Raw genomic sequence first — 20,400 nt, 5'->3', positions numbered from 1 at the left:
AGCTAATTTTTTTATTTTTATTTTTGTTGAGAAGGGATCTCACTATGTTCCCTAGGCTGGTCTCCAATTCCTGGGCTTCAGTGGTCCTCTTGTCTCAGCCTCCCAAAATGTTGGGATTTCAGGTGTGAGCCACCACACCTGGCTGGGAACAAATTATCCTTTTATTACTGGGAAAGGCTGGGCATGTTTTGGGGGGTGCTCTTGTTGTTGTTGGTCGTGTATGTGTGTGTTGTTTGCTTTTGTATATACATGAAATTTTCCCAGAAAGATACACGAGAAACAAGTAAGTGGCCAGGCGCGGTGGCTCACGCCTGTAATCCCAGCACTTTGGAAGGCCGAGGCGGACGGATAACCTGGGGTCAGGAGTTCAAGACCAGCCTGACTAACATGGTAAAACTTCCTTCTCTACTAAAAATAAAAAAATTAAAAAAAATTAAAAAAAGCCGGGTGTGGTGGTGCACGCCTGTAATCCCAGCTGCTCAGGAGGCTGAGGCAGAAGAATCGCTTGAACCCAGGAGGCGGAGGTTGCAGTGAGCCGAGTTCACACCACTGCACTCCAGCCTGGGCAACAGAGCGAGACTCCGTCTCAAAAAAGAAAAAGAAAAAGAAAAAAAGAAATAACATAGAATAGTTCCCCTGGAAAGAAACCTAGAGTCCCCAGGGAGAGGAAGACCCTGTTTATCCTCATGAATTTTAAACCATGTGACTTTATCATCTGTTCAGCAACTGGGAGAATAAAAACTAAAAATTTTGAAAAGCAAGTTCTAAAATACCAAGAATGGTTAGAGTATGGGAAAGTCCAGGTGGAAAGGGCGGTTGTTTCTGTGCCCGCCACAAGATGGCAGCAGAGCGGCACCAAAGTCCGCCCGAGGGCAGGTCCCGTTCCCACCTACAACCGGCAACTCCTGTGGTCTTCCCACCCGCTGTGTGATTGTGGCAGGGCTGAACCATCCACACATTCTACACTCGCAGAAACTGAGATAATAAATAAGTATTGTTCTGAACTGCGTGGCCGGGCACCGTGGCTCATGCCTGTAATCCCAGCACTTTGAGAAGGTGAGGCTGGCGGATCACCTGAATTCAGGAGTTCGAGACCAGCCTGGCCAACATGGCAAAATCCCATCTCTACTAAAAATACAAAAATTAGCAGGGCGTGGTGGCGGGCGCCTGTAATCCCAGCTAGTCGGGAGTCTGAGGCAGGAGAATCGCTTGAATCCGGGAGGCGGAGGTTGCAGTGAGCCAAGATCGTGCCACTGCACTCCAGCCTGGGCGACAGAATGAGACTCCCTCTCAAGAGAAAGTCAGTTGAACTGCTACATTTGGGGGTAAAATTTGTTACTTAGCAATAGATAGCTAATACACTATACATTATACCATGCCACCAAAAAAAAAAAAAAAAATGAATATGTGTTTCTAAAATATAAGGGCTCTTTTTTTTTTTTTTTTTGAGACATAGTTTCACTCTGTCACCTCACCCAGGCTGGAGTGAGACCTTGTCTAAAAAAAAAAAAAAAAAAAAAAAAGAAGTCATAAATTTTAAAATATTTGTTTATATCAAGATCCAAATAAGACCCCATATTGAGATCCGTTGGTATGTAAATTCTGTTTTTATTTATTTATTTATTTATTTATTTTGAGACGGAGTCTTGCCCAGGCTGGAGTGCAGTGGCTTGATCTCACCTCACTGCAACCACCACCTCCCAGGTTCAAGCAGTTCTCCTGCCTCAGCCTCCTGAGTAGCTAGGGTTATAGGCACCCACCACCATGCCCGGCTAATATTTTTGTATTTTTAGTAGAGAAGAGATTTCACCATGTTGGCCAGGCTGATTTTGAACTCCTGACCTCAAGTGATCCATCCGCCTTAGCTTCCCAAAGTGCTGGGATTACAGGCGTGAGCCACCATGCCTGGCGATTCTGTGTTCTTTAAACCACATATGTTGGTGCTTTTTTGTTCTAGCAGCTAAGTCCTCATGTAAACCGATACAGAGCAGCAGAGATGGCATCCCCCAGCTGGCCATTTATACTGAGTTTGAGCTCATTTGTCCCGCAAGTTGACAAAACCATTCCTAAATGAGACCTGTGCTATGGCAGCAGCAGTTTTTGTTTTGTTTTGTTTAGAGACAAGGACTCGCTCTGTCGCCCAGGCTGGGATTACAGGCGTGAGCCACTGTGCCAGCTGCTTTATTGCTTTTGACATGGAGATATTGTTCCAGACTTCCTGGCACCTTGGAGCTTAATCCAGGAAACTTGTCCAGGCTGTAACCAAAGACTGTGTGTTGAGATAAGAGAAATTTTATTACTCTCTTGAGTCGGAGCAATTAACTAGATAATGATTACAGCTGTATACACGGAGAACAGAGACGAGATGGGTGCAGTGAGCCAGAAGCGAGATGATGATGGTAGGCAGGACCTGGGGAAGGTGCTGGGGAGGAGAAATGGGTGGAATGAGACCCGGGATTCCCTCCCAGGAACTGGGATTGGAGGGTGATGGTAGGGAGCAGTGCGGAAGGTCCAGGCAGTTTGCCATGCTAGGCCCTATCCATGAGTGGCAAACTCAAATGCCTACAAGGACCACGCAAGAAATATGAGTAAGTGAAATAGATGGAAGACAATAGGGGTTGGTGGGGACTTTGGTGAAGCAGAAATGCATGTCCCTATGTCAATTAGCTTTTGTTATATTAAAAAACACCCAAGGCCAGGTGCGGTGCCTCACCCCTGTAATTCCCAGCACTTTGGGAGGCCGAGGCTGGTGGATCACTGGAGGCCAGGAATTTGAGACCAGCATGGCCAACATAGTGAAACCCCATCTCTATTAAAAATACAAAAATTAGCCGGGCATGGTGGCACATACCTGTAATCCCAGCTACTCGGGAGGCTGAGGCAGGAGAATTGCTTGAACCTGGGAGGTGGAGGTTGCAGTGAGCCAAGACCACACCACTGCACTCAAGCCTGGGAGACAGAATGAAACTGTTTCAAAAAACAAACAAAAACAGGCCTGGCACGGTGGCTCACACCTGTAATCCCCGCACTGTGGGAGGCCGAGGCAGGTGGATCACCCGAGGTCTGGAGTTCGAGACCAATCTGGCCAACATGATGAAACCCTGTCTCTATTAAAAATACAAAAAATTAGCTGGGCGTGGTGGCAGGCACCTGTAATCCCAGCTACTGGAGAGGCCTGAGGCAGGAGAATCACTTGAATCCAGGAGGTGGAGGTTGCAGTGAGCTGAGATCGCACCACTGCGCTCCAGCCTAGGCAACAAGAGCGAAACTCTGTCTCAAAAACAGCACCCAAAACAGTGGCTTAAAATAATAAGCATCACGGCCAGGCAAGGTGGCTCTCTCCTGTAATCCCAGCACTTTGGGAGGCTGAGGTAGGCAGATCACTTTAGCTCAAGAGTTCGAGATCAGCCTGGGCAACATGGCGAAATCCCATCTCTTTAAAAATACAAAAGTTAGCCAGGTGTGGTGGCCCATGCCTGTGATCCCAGCTACTCGGGAGGCTGAGGTGGGAGGGTCACTTGAACCCAGGAGGTGGAGATTGCAGTGAGCCAAGATTGCACCACTGCACTCCAGCCTGGATGGCAGGGCAAGACCGTGTCTTGAAAAAATGAATAAATAAAAACGCGTGTCAAAAAAGAATAACTTGAGGAATGACTGTGGGCTATTGTAAACATAATCAGATAGTTATTCTAATTGTAGCTGCTGTACCAGATGTAATATGCTTGCTGGAACAAATAAACAGAATCTGGTATTGGTATGCAGCTATTAACCTGCCTAATGCCTTTTTCTCCATATCAATTTTCAAGGACCACCAGAAGCAGTTTGCTTTTAATTGGCAGACCCAACAGTATATCTTGAGAGTGGTATTTCCAGGCTACAGCAGTTCTCCTGCTCTTTGCCCCAATATTGTCCACTAAATCTTGATCATTTTGACATTTCACAAGCCATCACATCAGTCTGCTACAAGAATGACATTATGCTGATTGGTCCTGATGAGCAACAAATAGCAAGTACTTTAAATGCTTTAATAAGGTATGTACGAATGAGAAAATTGGAGAAAGTCACCATCAAAATTCAGCGACACCCCCCCCACCTCAGTGAAGTTTTGGGGGGCTACAGGGGAAGAAAAATATATATATATTTTCCACTCTGTCGCCCAGGCTGGAGTACAGTGGCACAATCTCAGCTCACTGCAACCTCCGCCTCCTGGGTTCAAGTGATTCTCCTGCCTCAGCCTCCCAAGTAGTGGGACTACAGGTGTGTGCCACCACACCCAGCTAATTTTTGTATTTTTAGTACAGACGGGATTTCGCCATGTTATCCAGGCTGGTCTCGAACTCCTGACCCCAGGTAATCCACCTGCCTCGGCCTCCCAAAGTGCTGGGAATACAGGCATGAGCCATGGTGCCTGGCCTGAAAAATATTTTTTCTTTAATCCTCATAAGTTCCTAGTTGGAATGTACCCCTGTAACAAAAGATAATAAGAGAAAAACAAACAGAAGCTTATTAACATGTATATTTCTTATACACATGGGAGACACCCAGGGAATGAGTAGTTCTCAAAGAGGTGGCTTCGAATTCCAGCTTATACAGCGTCTTCAACAAAAAGCAGAAAATTTTGAGAGAAATTATAGAACAAAGGAAAAGGGGTAGTAACTTGTGAGAAGCCAAATAAAAGCAGAGGAAGCCTAGTTTGAAAACTTGTTGGCCCGGCATGGCGGCTCACACCTGGAATCTCAGCACTTTGGGAGGCCGAGGCAGGCAAATCATCTGTGGTCAGGAGTTCAAGACCAGCCTGGCCAACATGGTGAAACCCGTCCCTACTAAAAATACAAAAAAACAAAGCAAAACAAAAAAAGTAGCCGAGCATGGTGGTGGCGCCTGTAATCCCAGCTACTAACGAGGCTGAAGGAGGAGAATCGCTTGAACCCGGGAGGCGAAGGTTGCAGTGAGCCGAGATTACACCACTGCACTCCAGCCTGGGCAACAGAGTGAGACTCTGTCTCAACAAAAAAAAAGAAAACTCGTTAATGTAGATTCCTCTGGTACCATCTCCAGTCTGATAAGGATCTAAAATTATCTTCAGGCCAGGCACAGTGGCTCATGCCTATAATCTGAGCCCTTCAGAGGCTCAGGCGGGAGGATTGTTTGAGCCCAGGAGTTAGAGACCAGCCTGGACAATAGAGTAGGACCTCATCTCTATAAAATTAGCCGGGCATGATGGTCCACAACTGTTGTCCCAGCTATTCAGGAGGTTGAGATTGGAGGATCACTTGAGCCCAGGAGGTTGAAGCTGCTGAGCTGTGATTGTATCACTGCGCTTCAGTCTGGGTGACAAAGTGAGACCCTGTTTCAAAAAGGAAGGAAAGAGGGAAAGGAGGGAGGGAGGGAAATAAAGATATCTTTTCTACCTTTGTTTTTTTTTTTTTTTTTTTTGGAGATGGAGTGTCGCTCTGTCACCCTGGCTAGAGTGCAGTGCCATGATCTCGGTTTACTGCAACCTCCATCTCAGGTTCAAGCAATTCTGCCTCAGCCTCCCAAGTAGCTGGGACTACAGGCGCACAGCACCACACCCAGCTAATTTTTTGTATTTTAGTAGAGAAGGGGTTTCACTTTGTTGCCCAGGCTGGTCTCGAACTCCTGAGCTCAGGCAATCCACCTGCCTGGGCATCCCAAAGTGCTGGGATTTCGGGCATGAGCCACCACACCCAGCAAGAAAGAAAGATATTTTTTCTTTTCTTTTCTTTTTTTTTTTGAGACGGAATTTCGCTCTTGTTGCCCAGGCTGGAATGCAATGGCACCATCTGGGCTCACCGCAACCTCCACCTCCCAGGTTCAAGCGATTCTCCTGCCTCAGCCGGCTGAGTAGCTGGGATTACAGGCATGCACCACCACGCCTTGCTAATTTTGTATTTTTAGTAGAGACTGGGGTTTCTCCATGTTGGTCAGGCTGGTCTCGAACTCCCGACCTCAGGTGATCCGCCGCCTCGGCCTCCCAAAGTGCTGGTATTACAGGCGTGAGCCACTGCGCCCGGCCAAGAAAGATATCTTTTCTAAGGTGAAAGACAAGTTGCTGCAAGTTGCAGTACCTACCACAAAAAAAAAAGTACAATGGTTGGTAGGTTTTTTTATTTGGGAGGCAACATTGAGTATGCTGTTTTGACCCATCTGCAAAATCACCCAGAAGGCTGCATGCTTTGAGTGGAGACCAGAGCAAGAGAAGGCAATAGGGTAAGAGGAGGCTGCAGTGGAAGCTGCTTTTTTTTTTTTTTTTGAGACGAAGTCTCACTCTGTCGCCCAGGCTGGAGTGCAGGGGCACGATCTCAGCTCACTGCAACCTCCCAGGCTGGAGTGCAGTGGTGTGATATCAGCTCACTGCAACCTCCGCTTCCCGGTTTCAAGAGATTCTCCTGCCTCAGCGTCCCAAGTAGCTGGGACTACAGGCATGCGCCACCACACCCAGCTAATTTTTTATTTTTAGTAGAGACGGGGTTTCACCATGTTGGTCAGGCTGGTCTTGAACTCCTGACCTCAGGTGATCTGCCCGCTTCAGCCTCCCAAAGTGCTGGGATTACAGGAGTGAGCCACTGCACCCAGCCAAATTTTTTTTTTTTTTTTTGAGTCGGAGTCTCACTGTCCCCTAGGCTGGAGTGCAGTGGCGCGATCTCGGCTCACTGCAAGCTGCGCCTCCCGGGTTCACACCATTCTCCTGCCTCAGCCTCCCGAGTAGCTGGGACTACAGGTGCCCGCCACCACGCCCGGCTAATTTTTTGTATTTTTAATAGAGACGGGGTTTCACCGTGTTAGCCGGGATGGGCTAGATCTCCTGACCTCGTGATCCGCCCGTCTCGGCCTCCCAAAGTGCTGGGATTACAGGTGTGAGCCACCGTGCCGGCTTTTGAAGCTGCTTTACCATTAACAAGGTCAGAGTCCTTCAACACTAACCTCTGTTGCATTGGTTCCTAGACTTCAAGCCAAACTTGTCCTCTGGCGTGTTCCTTATGCCCAGTGAAACGAGGAAGAATAAACTTGGCTGGGCGTGGTGGCTCACGCCTGTAATCTCAACACTTTGGGAGGCTGAGGCAGGTGGATCACGAGGTCAGGAGTTTGAGACCATCTTGGCCAACATGGTGAAACCCCGTCTCTACTAAAAATAAAAAAATTAGCTGGGCATGGTGGCAGGCACCTATAGTACCAGCTACTCGGGAGGCTGAAGCAGGAGAATCTCTTGAACCCAGAAGGTGGAGGGTGCAGTGAGCCGAGATCGCGCCACTGCACTCCAGCCTGGCAACAAAGTGAGACTCCATTTCAAAAAAAATAATCATAAACTTGAGCCTGGCTTACAGCTAGTCTGTACATCATGCTGGTACCGCTCGAAAGTGGACAATGGCAGCATTACAACCTCCCTTAGGGATGAACCTACAGGGCAGTGGTCAGAACTTCATGTAGGTCGGGTGTGGTGGTACACACCTGTAGTCCCAGCTACTGTGGAGGCTGAGGCGGGAGAATTGCTTCAACCTGGGAGGTGGAGGTTGCAGTGAGCTGAGATTGTGCCACCGCAACCTGCCTGAGTGACAGAGCGAGACTCTGTCTCAAAAAGAAAAAAAAAGAATTTCATGCTGCACATTTAGTTGTCCAGTATGCCTAGAGGGAGAAACGGCCAGAAGTATAGATCTATACTAATTTATGGGCAGTTGCTAATGGTTTGGGTGGATGGTCAAGTACGTGGAAGGAAGAAGATTGAAAGATTAATGACAAGGAAGCTTGGAGAAACATATGGATGGGACTCTCGGACTCTGCACAGACTGTGAAGATATTTGTGTCCCATAGGAGTGCCCACCCAAGGGCAGCCACTGAAGTGAAAATTCCTTTTTTTTTTTTTTTTGAGATGGAATCTCGCTCTGTTTCTCAGGTTGGAGTACAATGGCACGATCTCGGCTCACTGCAACCTCTGCCTCCCGGGTTGAAGTGATTCTCCTGCCTCAACCTCCCAAGTAGCTGGGACTACAGGCACCTGCTACCACACCCGACTAATTTTTGTATTTTTAGTAGACACGGGGTTTCACCATGTTGGCCAGGCTGGTCTTGAACTCCTGACTTCAGGCAATCCACCTGCCTCAGCCTCCCAACGTGCTGGGATTATAGGTGTGAGCCACTGCACCGAGCCACAGATTTTTCTTTTTTTTTTTCTTTTTTTTTTTTTTTTGAGAAGGAGTCTAGCTCTGTTGCCCAGGCTGGAGTGCAGTGGCGTGATCTTGGCTCACTGCAAGCTCTGCCTCCCAGGGTTCACACCATTCTCCTGCCTCAGCCTCCTGAGTAGGTGGGACTACAGGCGCCCGCCACCACGCCCAGCTAATTTTTTGTATTTTCAGTAGAGATGGGGTTTCACCGTGTTAGCCAGGATAGTCTCCATCTCCTGACCTCATGATCCACCCGCCTCAGCCTCCCAAAGTGCTGGGATTACAGGTGTGAGCCACCATGCCCAGCCCAAAAATTCTTTTTTTTTTTTTTTTAAGACAGAGTCTCGCTCTGTCACCCAGGCTGGAGTGCAGTGGCGCAATCTCGGCTCACTGCAAGCTCCGCCTCCTGGGTTCACGCCATTCTCCTGCTTCAGCCTCCTGAATAGCTGGGACTACAGGCACCTGCCACCGTGCCTGGCTAATTTTTTTTTTTTTTTTAGTAGAGACAGGGTTTCACCGTGTTAGCCAGGATGGTCTCGATCTCCTGACCTCATGATCTGCCCGCCTCGGCCCCCCAAAGTGCTGGGATTACAGGCGTGAGCCACTGTGACCGGTCCCGGCCCAAAAATTCTTAATGATCAGGCAGACAAGATGACACTTGTGTGCATGAGAGTCAGGCTGTTTTCCCAGCCACCCTAATGCTTGCTCAATGGGTCCATGAACAAAGTGGCCATAGTGGCAGAGATGGAGGCTGTGCATGGGTTCAGCGACATCAGCTTCCCCTTGCCATGGCTGACCTGGCTACTGTTACTGCTGAGCGCCTAATCTGCCAATACCAGAGACCAACACTGAGCCCCAATATGGCACCATTCCCTGGGGATCAGCCTGCTACCCGGTGGCAAGTTGATTACCTTGGACCTCTTCCGTCATGAAGAGGGCAAAGATTTGTCCTCACTGGAATAGACAGATATCCCAGACATGAACTTGCTTCCCTGCCTTTAATGCGTTTGCTGTCACCACCATCTGCAGACTCAAAGCATGCTCATCCACCATCATGGCATTCCACACAGCATCGCGTCAGAACAAGAAATCCATCTGAGTCTGGCTGCGGTGGCTCACGCCTGTAATCCCAGCACTTTGGGAGGCTGAGGTGGGAGCATGACTTGAGACCATGAGTTTGAGACCAGCTTGGGCAACATAGTGAGACCCTCTGTTTACTAAGAACACCAAAAAAATTAGCCAAGCATAATGGGATGCACCTGTAGTTCCAGTTGCTTAAGAAGCTGAGGTGAGAGGATCACTTTGGCCCAGGAGATCAAGGCTTCAGTGAGCTATGATGGTGCCACTGCACCCCAGCCTGAGTGACAGACCAAGTACTTTATCTCTTAAAAAAAAAAATTTTTTTTTCATTTGAAAGTGAAGGAAGTGCAGCAATGGGCTCCTGCCCATTGGAATCTTATAAAATCTTACTATCTTCCCCATCACCCAGAAGCAACTGGCCTAACTGAAAGGTAGAATGAGTCAGCAATGACTCCATTAAAGTACCAACTGGGAAACAATACCCTGAAAAAATGGGATTGTCTTACAGGACATGGCCTGTGCTTTGAATGAGAGACCACTCTACCATGTTTCCCCATAGTGAGAATTTATGGGACTGGGAGTCAGGGGGAAAGCGAGTAGAAATGGTTCCTCTCTCTGTTACACACAGTAACTTGAATAATTGCTGCTCTCCTCAACAGCTTTGAGCTCTGCTAGTTTAGAGATTTTGGTCCTCATGGAGAGGAATGCTTCCACTGGGCACACAACAATGGATCCAACAACTGGGAGATAAGACTTCCACCTGAACATTTTGAGGTCCTTGTGTCACTGAACCAAAAGGCAAAAATAAACTGTCAGGCCTCTGAGCCCAAGCCAAGCCATCGCATCCCCTGTGACTTGCTCGTATATGCCCAGATGGCCTGAAGTAACTGAAGAATCACAAAAGAAGTGAAAAGGCCCTGCCCTGCCTTAACTGATGACATTCCACCATTGTGATTTGTTCCTGCCCCACCTTAACTGAGTGATTAACCCTGTGAATTTCCTTCTCCTGGCTCAGAAGCTCCCCCACTGAGCACTTTGTGACCCCTCGCCCCTGCCCACCAGAGCACAACCCCCTTTGACTGTAATTTTCCATTACCTTCCCAAATCCTATAAAACGGCCCCACCCCTATCTCCCTTCGCTGACTCTCTTTTCAGACTCAGCCCGCCTGCACCCAGGTGAAACAAACAGCCATGTTGCTCACACAAAGCCTGTTTGGTGGTCTCTTCACACGGACGCGCATGAAATGTGGCGCATGAAATTTGGTGCCGTGACTCTGATCGGGGGACCTCCCTTGGGAGATCAATCCCCCGTCCTCCTGCTCTTTGCTCTGTGAGAAAGATCCACGTATGACCTCAGGTCCTCAGACTGACCAGCCCAAGAAACATCTCACCAATTTCAAATCCGGTAAGCGGCCTCTTTTTACTCTCTTCTCCAACCTCCCTATCCCTCAACCTCTTTCTCCTTTCAATCTTGGCGCCACACTTCAATCTCTCCATTCTCTTAATTTCAATTCCTTTCATTTTCTGGTAGAGACAAAGGAGACACATTTTATCCGTGGACCCAAAACTCCGGCGCCGGTCACGGACTGGGAAGGCAGCCTTCCATTGGTGTTTAATCATTGCAGGGCCATCTCTCTGATTATTCCCCCACGTTTCGAATGTGTCAAACCACGCAGGGACGCCTGCCTTGGTCCTTCGCCCTTAGCGGCAAGTCCCGCTTTTCTGGGGGAGGGGCAAGTACCCCAACCCCTTCTCTCCGTGTCTCTACCCCTTCTCTGCTCTTCCGGGGCAGAAGCAAGAACCCCTCAACCCCTTCTCCTTCACTGTTAGTGGCAAGTCCCACTTTTCTAGGGGGCAAGAACCCCCAATCCCTTATTTCCATGACCCAACCCTTTCTCTGCTTTTCTGAAGGGCAAGAACCCCCCACCCCTTCTCCGTGTCTCTACTCTTCTCTGGGCTTGCCTCCTTCACTATGGGCAAGCTTCCACCATCCATTCCTCCTCCTTCTCCCTTAGCCTGTATTCTTAAGAACTTATAAACCTCTTCAACTCTCACCTGACCTAAAATCTAAGCGTCTTATTTTCTTCTGCAATGCTGCCTGACCCCAATACAAACTCGACAGTAGTCCAAATAGCTGGAAAACGGCACTTTCAATGTTTCCATCCTACAAGATCTAAATAATTCTAGTCGTAAAATGGGCAAATGGTCTGAGGTGCCTGATGTCCAGGCATTCTTTTACACATCAGTCCCTTCCTAGTCTCTGTGCCCAGTGCAACTCGTCCCAAATCTTCCTTCTTTCCCTCCCGCCTGTCCCCTCACTCCCAACCCCAAGCATCGCTGAGTCTTTCTAATCTTCCTTTTCTACAGACCCATCTGAACTCTCCCCTCCTTGCCAGGCCGAGCTAGGTCCCAATTCTTCCTCAGCCCCTGCTCCTCCACCCTATAATCTTTTTATCACCTCCCCTCCTCACACCTGGTCTGGCTTACAGTTTCGTTCCGTGACTAGCCCTCCCCCACCTGCCCAGCAATTTACTCTTAAAAAGGTGGCTGGAGCCAAAAGCATAGTCAAGGTTAATGCTTTTTCTTTATCCCAAATCAGAAGCGTTTAGGCTCTTTTTCATCAAATATAAAAGCCCAGCCCAGTTCATGGCTCGTTCAGCAGCAACCCTGAGACGCTTTACAGCCCTAGACCCTAAAAGGTCAAAAGGCCATCTTATTCTCAATATACATTTTATTATCCAATCTGCTCCCGACATTAAATAAAACTCCAAAAATTGGAATCTGGCCCTCAAACCCCACAACAGGACTTAATTAACCTCACCTTCAAGGTGTACAATAATAAAAAAAAGTTGCAATTCCTTGCCTCCACTGTGAGACAAACCCCAGCCACATCTCCAGCACACAAGAACTTCCAAACGCCTGAACCGCAGCGGCCAGGCGTTCCTCCAGAACCTCCTCCCCCAGGAGCTTGCTACAAGTGCCAGAAATCTGACCACCAGGCCAAGGAATGCCTGCAGTCCAGGATTCCTCCTAAGCCGTGTCCCATCTGTGCAGGACCCCAGTGGAAATCGGACTGTTCAACTCACCTGGCAGCCACTCCCAGAGCCCCTGGAACTCTCGCCCAAGGCTCTCTGACTGACTCCTTGGCTTAGCGGCTGAAGACTGACGCTGCCTGATTGATTGCCTCGGAAGCCCCGTAGACCATCACAGATGCCGAGCTTTAGGTAACTCTCACAGTGGAGGATAAGTCCGTCCCCTTCTTAATCAATACGGAGGCTACCCACTCCACATTACCTTCTTTTCAAGGGCCTGTTTCCTTTGCCTCCATAACTGTTGTAGGTATTGACAGCCAGGCTTCTAAAACTCTTAAAACTCCCCAACTCTGGTGCCAACTTAGACAATACTCTTTTATGCACTCATTTTTAGTTATCCCCACCTGCCCAGTTCCCTTATTAGGCCGAGATATTTTAACCAAATTATCTGCTTCCCTGACTATTCCTGGACTACAGCTACATCTCATTCTTCCCAATCCAAAGCCTCCTTTGCATCCTCCTCTTGTATATCCCCACCTTAACCCAAAGGTATAAGATACCTCTACTCCCTCCTTGGTGACCGATCATGCACCCCTTACCATCTCATTAAAAGCTAATCACCCTTACCCGGCTCAATGCCAACATCCCATCCCACAGCATGCTTTGAAAGGATTAAAGCCTGTTATCACTCGCCTGCTACAGCATGGCCTTTTAAAGCCTATAAACTCTCCTTACAATTCCCCCATTTTACCTGTCCAAAAACTAGAAAGCCTTACAGGTTAGTTCAGGATCTATGCCTTATTAACCAAATTGTTTTGCCTATCCACCCCATGGTGCCAAACCCATATACTCTCCTATCCTCAATACCTCCCTCCACAATCCATTATTCTGTTCTGGATCTCAAACATGCTTTCTTTCCTATTCCTTTGCACCCATCTTCCCAGCCCCTCTTCCCTTTCACTTGGACTTACCCTGACACCCATCAGGCTCAGCAAATTACCTGGGCTGTACTCCGCAAGGCTTCACAGACAGACCCCATTACTTCAGTGAAGCCGAAATTTCAGCCTCATCTGTTACCTATCTCGGCATAATTCTCGTAAAAACACATGTGCTCTCCCTGCTGTTCGTGTCCAATTAATCTCCCAAACCTCAATCCCTTACAAAACAACAACTCCTTTCCTTCCTAGGCATGGTTAGTGCGGTCAGAATTCTTACACAAGAGCCAGGACCACACCCTGTAAGGCTTTCTGTCCAAACAACTTGACCTTACTGTTTTAGCCTAGCCCTCATGTCTGCGTGCAGTGGCTACCACTGCTTTAATACTTTTAGAGGCCCTCAAAATCACAAACTATGCTCAACTCACTCTCTACATTTCTCATAACTTCCAAAATCTATTTTCTTCCTCACACCTGACGCATATACTGTCTGCTCCCTGGCTCCTTCAGCTGTTCTCACTTTTTGTTAAGTCCCACAATTACCATTGTTCCTGGCCCGGACTTCAATCCAGCCTCCCACATTATTCCGGATACCACACCTGACCCCCATGACTGCATCTCTGTGATCCACCTGATGTTCATCCCATTTCCCCACATTTCCTTCTTCCCTGTTTCTCACCCTGATCACGCTTGATTTATTGATGGCAGTTCCACCAGGCCTAATCGCCACATACCACCAAAGGCAGGCTATGCTATAGTACAAGCCACTAGCCCGCCTCTTAGAACCTTTCATTTCCTTTCCATTGTAGAAATCTATCCTCAAGGAAATAACTTCTCAGTGTTCCATCTGCTATTCTACTGCTCCTCAAGGATTATTCAGGCCCCCTCCCTTCCCTACACATCAAGCTTGAGGATTTGCCCCAGCCCAGGACTGGCAAATTAGCTTTACTCAACATGCCCCAAGTCACAAAAACTAAAATACCTCTTAGTCTAAGTAGACACTTTCACTAGATAGGTAGAGGCCTTTCCTACAGGGTCTGAGAAGGCCACCACAGTCATTTCTTCCCTTCTGTCAGACATAATTCCTCAGTTTAGCCTTCCCACCTCTATACAATCTGGTAACAGACCAGCCTTTATTAGTCAAATCAGCCAAGCATTTTTTCCGGCTCTTAGTATTCAGTGACAGACTAATGGTCTATTAAAAACACACCTCACCAAGCTCAGACACCAACTTAAAAAGGAACGGACAATACTTTTACCACTTTCCCTTCTCAGAAGTCAGACCTGTCCTCAGAATGCTACAAGGTACAGCCCATTTAAGCTCCTGTATAGACGCTCCTTTTTATTAGGCCCCAGTCTCATTCCAGACACCAGACCAACTTAGACTGTGCCCCCAAATAACTTGTCATCCCTACTATCTTCTGTCTAGTCATACTCCTATTCACCGTTCTCAACTACTCATACATGCCCTGTTCTTGCTTACACTGCCGGTTTACACTGTTTCTCCAAGCCATCACAGCTGATATCTCCTCGTGCTATCCCCCAAACTGCCACTCTTAACTCTTGAAGTAAATAAATAATCTTTGCTGGCAGGACTATGCTGAACCTCCTTAGGCACTCTCTAATCAGATGTCCTAGGTCCTCCCAATTCTTAGTCCTTTTATACCTGTTTTTCTCCTTTTCTAATTCCATTTAGTTTTTCAATTCATACAAAACCGTATCCAGGCGATCACCAATCATTCTATACGACAAATGTTTCTTCTAACAACCCCACAATATCACCCCTTACCACAAGATCTCCCTTCAGCTTAATCTCTCCCACTCTAGGTTCCCACACCGTCCCTAATCCCGCTTGAAGCAGCCCTGAGAAACATCGCCCATTCTCTCTCCATACCACCCCCCAAAAATTTTCGCCGCCCCAACACTTCAACACTATTTTATTTTTCTTATTAACATAAGGCAGGAATGTCAGGCCTCTGAGCCCAAGCCAAACCATCGCATCCCCTGTGACTTGCACGTATACGCCCAGATGGCCTGAAGTAACTGAAGAATCACAAAAGAAGTGAAAAGGCCCTGCCCTGCCTTAACTGATGACATTCCACCATTGTGATTTGTTCCTGCCCCACCTTAACTGAGTGATTAACCCTGTGAATTTCCTTCTCCTGGCTCAGAAGCTCCCCCACTGAGCACTTTGTGACCCCCCCCGCCCCTGCCCACCAGAGCACAACCCCCTTTGACAGTAATTTTCCATTACCTTCCCAAATCCTATAAAACGGCCCCATCCCTATCTCCCTTCGCTCTCTTTTCCGACTCAGCCCGCCTGCACCCAGGTGAAATAAACAGCCATGTTGCTCACACAAAGCCTGTTTGGTGGTCTCTTCACACGGACGCACATGAAATAAACAAATAAAGAAAATGAAAGAAAAACAGGACAGACACAGTGGGTCACGCCTGTAATCCCAGCACTTTGGGAGGCCGAGACAGATGGATCACCTGAGGTCAGGAGTTCGAGACCGTCCTGGTCAACATGGTGAAACCTCGTCTCTACTAAAATACAAAAAATTAGCCAGGCGTGGTGTCGTGCACCTAGTCCCAGCTACTCGGGAGGCTGAGGCAGGGGAATCACTTGAACCCGGGAGGCGGAGATTGCAGTGAGCAGAGATTGCGCCATTGCACTCCAGCCTGGGTGACAGAGCGAGACTTCATCTCAAAAAGAAAAAAAAGAGGCTGGGCGTGGTGGCTCACGCCTGTAATCCCGGCACTTTGGGAGGCTGAGGCGGGTGGATCACGAGGTCAGGAGATTGAGACCATCCTGGCTAACACGGTGAAACCCCGTCTCTACTAAAAATACAAAAAAAAAATTAGCTGGACGTGGTGGTGGGCTCCTGTAGTCCCAGCTACTGGGGAGCCTGAGGCAGAAGAATGGCGTGAACCTGGGAGGCGGAGCTTGCAGTGAGCCGAGATGGCGCCACTGCACTCCAGCCTGGGTGACTGAGCAAGACTCCGTCTCAAAAAAAAAAAAAGAAAAATTAAGACAGTCAAAACCATAGTATTAACTTGTTTGTTTGTTTTGTTTTGTTTTGAGATGGAGTCCCGCTCTCTTGCCCGGGCTGGAGTGTAATGGCGTAAACTCTGCTCAGTGCAACCTCCGCCTCCCAGGTTCAAGTGATTATCATGCCTCAGCCTCCCGAGTATCTGGGATTACAGGCACCCACCACCACGCCTGGCTAATTTTTGTATTTTTAGTAGAGACGGGGTTTCACCATGCTGGCCAGGCTGGTCTCAAACTCCTGACCCAGGTGATCCAGCCACCTCGGCCTCCCAAAGTGTTGGAATTACTGGCGTGAGCCACAGTGCCCGGCCCCCATGGTATTAACTTTGTGTTAGAGAATCTGTGAATACTTGGTATTTTAAGAATTTGTAATATTTAAGGTAAACTGGCCTATTCAAATAACAGGTCAATCTTGTAATTTCATTGTAAAATGTGGAATTCAGCTGGTGACTAAGACTTACTTGAAATCTGTTTATGTACAGTTTATGAATTTTTTATTCATAAAAGTTATTTAAGAATTGAAGAAAGAGTCATCTGTTTATCTGGTAAGTCAGCTTTTTTTTTTTTTTTTTTTTTCTGAGACAGAATCTCGTTCTGTCACCCAAGCTGGAGTGCAGTGGTGCAATCTTGGCTCACTGCAGCCTCCGTGCCTCTTGGGTTCAAATGATTTTTGTGCCTCAGCCTCACAAGCAGCTGGGATTGCAGGCGCCCATGACCACACCTGGTTAATTTTAGTATTTTTAGTAGAGACAGGGTTTTGTCATGTTGACCAGGCTGGTCTCAAACTCCCAGCCTCAAGTGATCCACCTGCCTTGGCCTCCCAAAGTGCCGGGATTACAGGTGTGAGCCACCACGCCCGGCCCTACTTGTGGCTCTTAAATGGAAAAACCTAACACTAAATTTACAAGCATAGTTTGAAAGTGTTAGGGGAATTTAATAATCATAAAAGCCCTCTTTAAAAGAGACCGTGGCTGGAAGCGGTGGCTCAGGCCTGTAATTCCAGCACTTTGGAAGGCCAAAGTGGGCGGATCACCTGAGGTTGGGAGCTTGACACCAGCCTGGCCAACATGGTGTAACCCCGTCTCTACTAAAAAATACAAAAATGAGCTGGGTGTGGTGGCGGGTGCCTGTAATCCCAGCTGCTCAGGAGGCTAGGTACAAGAATTGCCTAAACCCAGGAGGCAGAAGGTTTCAGTGAGCCAAGATCACACCACTGCACTCCAACGTGTACAACAGAGCAAGACTCTGTCTAAAAATATAAATTAAATAAATAAATAAAAGAGATTGTTAAAACCTTTTACAAGCTGGGTATAGTGGCTCACGCCTCTAATTCTAGCACTTTGGGTGACAGAAGTGGGAACATTACTTGGAGGAGTTGGAGACCACCCTGGGCAACATAGCAAGACACTGCCTCAAAAACAAACAGACAAACATTGTCTACTGGCTGGGTGCGTGGCTCACGATGAGGCCGGCAGATTTCTTGAGCTCAGGAGTTCGACACCAGCCTGGGCAACATGGTGAAACCCAGCCTCTACAAAAAATACAAAAATTAGTTCGAGCACGGTGGTGGGCGCCTGTAGTCCCAGCCACTCAGGAGGCTGAGGCAGGAGGATTGCTGAACCCAGGAGGTCGAGGCTGCAGTGAGCTATGACCGCACCACTGCACTCCAGCCTGTGCAACAGAGCAAAACCCTGTCAAAAAGAAAAAGGAAAAAGAAAAGAAAAAGAAAACCTTGTAGACTAGGCCAGGATCTTTCCTGGTTGCTAAAACCATTAGGACAACTGTGCTGCACCCCGTTGACTGCCAGAATTAGAGAGCTATAAATAGATATGATGTGTTTCTTAGGGTAACATAAAATACCGTTTTACTCCCAAAGACTTCAGCTTGTGTTTCCTAAAAACAAGGTCATTTAATGTCTCAACAAATCTCTGAGAAAGATCCTGCCTTAGCCCTCACGTTACAGATACGGAAACAGGCTCGGAGGTGCAATCTCTGGCTGTGTAGACAGAACAGGGAGTTGGAACACGGCCTTATGCGTTTCCTCACTCTCACATACCAGCGGGCAGGGAGAGATCCGGGGAGGAGTTGCACTTGCCCCCGGCGGAAATCTCCAAAAATCTGCAAAAATGTATTCCCTGGTACCGCTTTGGGCTCCGCTGGGACCAAGCGAAATTCCGAGACCGAAACGGATGCGCGCTGCGGCCCAGGGTGCGAGTCTGGACCGCCTCCTCCGTGGTGGACGAATCCGAGGAGCAGGACTCCCCCCAACCCAGCCCCAGCCCCAGCCCCGCCGCGTCCCCAGCTGTCACGCTGCGCGCAGCGGGTGGGGCCTGGGGTTCCTGGACAGAGGAGGGCCACGCGTGTCCTTGGGCGGAGAAGGGAGGTGACTCCGGCGGAAGAGGACGAGGCAGAATGCAGGCCCTTCGGGTGAGGCCCCCATGGGCTGGGCCGGAGCCCCCCACCCAGAAAACCCCGCCCTAATACGCGACTCTCCAAGTGCCCCCGCATCTGGGGCCTTGGAACGTGAGCCACCTTCAGGGCCTGGGACTCCCCGCTAAACAGCCTGGGTCCCCTCCCCCACAATCCACTCTTCGGAGACAACTGGGGACCCCCACCCCGGCCCAAAGCCCCGGGTTTGAACTTAACATCTCGGGAACCCTTAACACTGGGAACGTAACACCCTGGCCTCACCCGGGGCTTCTCAGGCAGCCTGGACGCTCCCGGGGACCTCCATTCCGGTCCCCACGTTCCCGGGACCTGGTTTCCTCCCTTTAATCCAGGAAACCCTCCCCCAACAAAAATCTCAGGACTTAGGCCCCCTAGAACAAAGTCCTTTTGGGTCCTCTCCCTTCCAGGACCCTCTAGGCAGCCCGGTCACCTCCAGGCCAGACGAGTTGGGCGAGTCCCCTCCCAACCCAGCTGACAGTTCGCGGGTAACAGAATCCAAGCTATTACCCTCCTCGCCTTTGGGACGCTCGCTAGGGATGGGGCTGTCCCCACGTCCAGGCCTCAGAGAGCGGGGTCCCACTTCAGGACACCCCTCCAGGTGCCTCCAATACCCGCCCACCTCCCACTCCGCAGGTGTCCCAGGCGCTGATCCGCTCCTTCAGTTCCACCGCCCGGAACCGCTTTCAGAACCGAGTGCGCGAGAAACAGAAGCACTTCCAGGTGGGTGGGGCGGGGCGGGGCGGGGGGTGTGGGGATCCGACGCGCCAGTCGGGAGCGCGCCGAGCCGGGGCAGGCGGGGCGCGCTCTAAGGAGCAGCCAGCACCCCTTTCTCATCAGACACCCCCACATCCAGGAGGACAATGACATCCCGTTGTACCTGAAGGGCGGCATCGTTGACAACATCCTGTACCGAGTGACAATGACGCTGTGTCTGGGCGGTGAGCGCAGGGCCCCTCTGGGCTGCGGGGGAGGCGGGGCTGGACCCAGGGTAGAAGGCGGCTGGTTTCTGGACAGGACTGACCAGGATCTGGGTTGGGGGTTGGCGTTTAGGAAGGGGGTCGAGTACTGAGCTGGAGACGGGCCTGCAGGGAGGGGAGTAACTAGGGTTTGGGCTCCTGTCCCAGGAGGGGGGCTGGGTTAGTGGTGGGGCTGAGGCCCAGGGAGGAGTTGGGGAGAAAGCTCCCAGCCTGGTCTAGATCAAAGCCAGGGGGCTTTACAATAGGAGTCCAATCTGGGAAGGGAGCTGGAGTCCGAACTAGAGCTGGGGTCCAGGCTGGGAACCAGGGAGCCTGAAGAAGGCCTTAAAAGCCTGGGATGTCCAGGGAGGGGATTAGGTCTCATTCTGTCTCCAATGCCTGGGATGTCCAGGGAGGGGATTAGGTCTCATTCTGTCTCCAACGCTTCCCCTTTCTAGGCACTGTCTACAGCTTGTACTCCCTTGGCTGGGCCTCCTTCCCCAGGAATTAAGACCAAGAAGCCTGGGGAGCCTGAGGGACTTGAACAAGTGTCAATAAACGCTGGCCTCTGTGTGTGTCTGTGTTTGTGTCCACCCCTCCCCACCAAGCCCATCCTCCCGCCAGCCAGGGATCTCTGCCCTGTGGACTGCCCACTACCCCCAGCCCTCGGTGCCTCATGCTGGACCAGGGATACTCCTAGGATGTTGCTACCTCTCA

The 20,400-nt window shown here is 49.5% G+C and overlaps 1 protein-coding gene and 1 long non-coding RNA gene across 2 annotated transcripts; both read left to right on the top strand.

The window, feature by feature from the left end:
* The first annotated feature begins 10,051 nt into the window (after positions 1–10,051).
* On the top strand, positions 10,052–16,136 carry LOC129528511 (uncharacterized). The gene is made up of 3 exons (XR_008673737.2): positions 10,052–10,665; positions 12,315–12,484; positions 15,187–16,136. It is a non-coding gene; the product is annotated as an uncharacterized lncRNA (long non-coding RNA).
* Positions 16,137–18,497: 2,361 nt separating this feature from the next.
* On the top strand, positions 18,498–20,254 carry COX7A1 (cytochrome c oxidase subunit 7A1). The gene is made up of 4 exons (XM_004060564.4): positions 18,498–18,706; positions 19,361–19,447; positions 19,581–19,665; positions 20,142–20,254. Exons 1-4 carry the CDS (start codon positions 18,692–18,694, stop codon positions 20,192–20,194), a joined length of 240 nt encoding a protein of 79 aa, XP_004060612.1. The 5' UTR covers positions 18,498–18,691; the 3' UTR covers positions 20,195–20,254.
* Positions 20,255–20,400: the final 146 nt, after the last annotated feature.

The sequence above is a fragment of the Gorilla gorilla genome, chromosome 20 (assembly GCF_029281585.2).
Source record: "Gorilla gorilla gorilla isolate KB3781 chromosome 20, NHGRI_mGorGor1-v2.1_pri, whole genome shotgun sequence".
Classification (NCBI taxonomy): Eukaryota; Metazoa; Chordata; class Mammalia; order Primates; family Hominidae; genus Gorilla; species Gorilla gorilla.
This window is presented reverse-complemented; position numbering and strand designations above follow the sequence as displayed.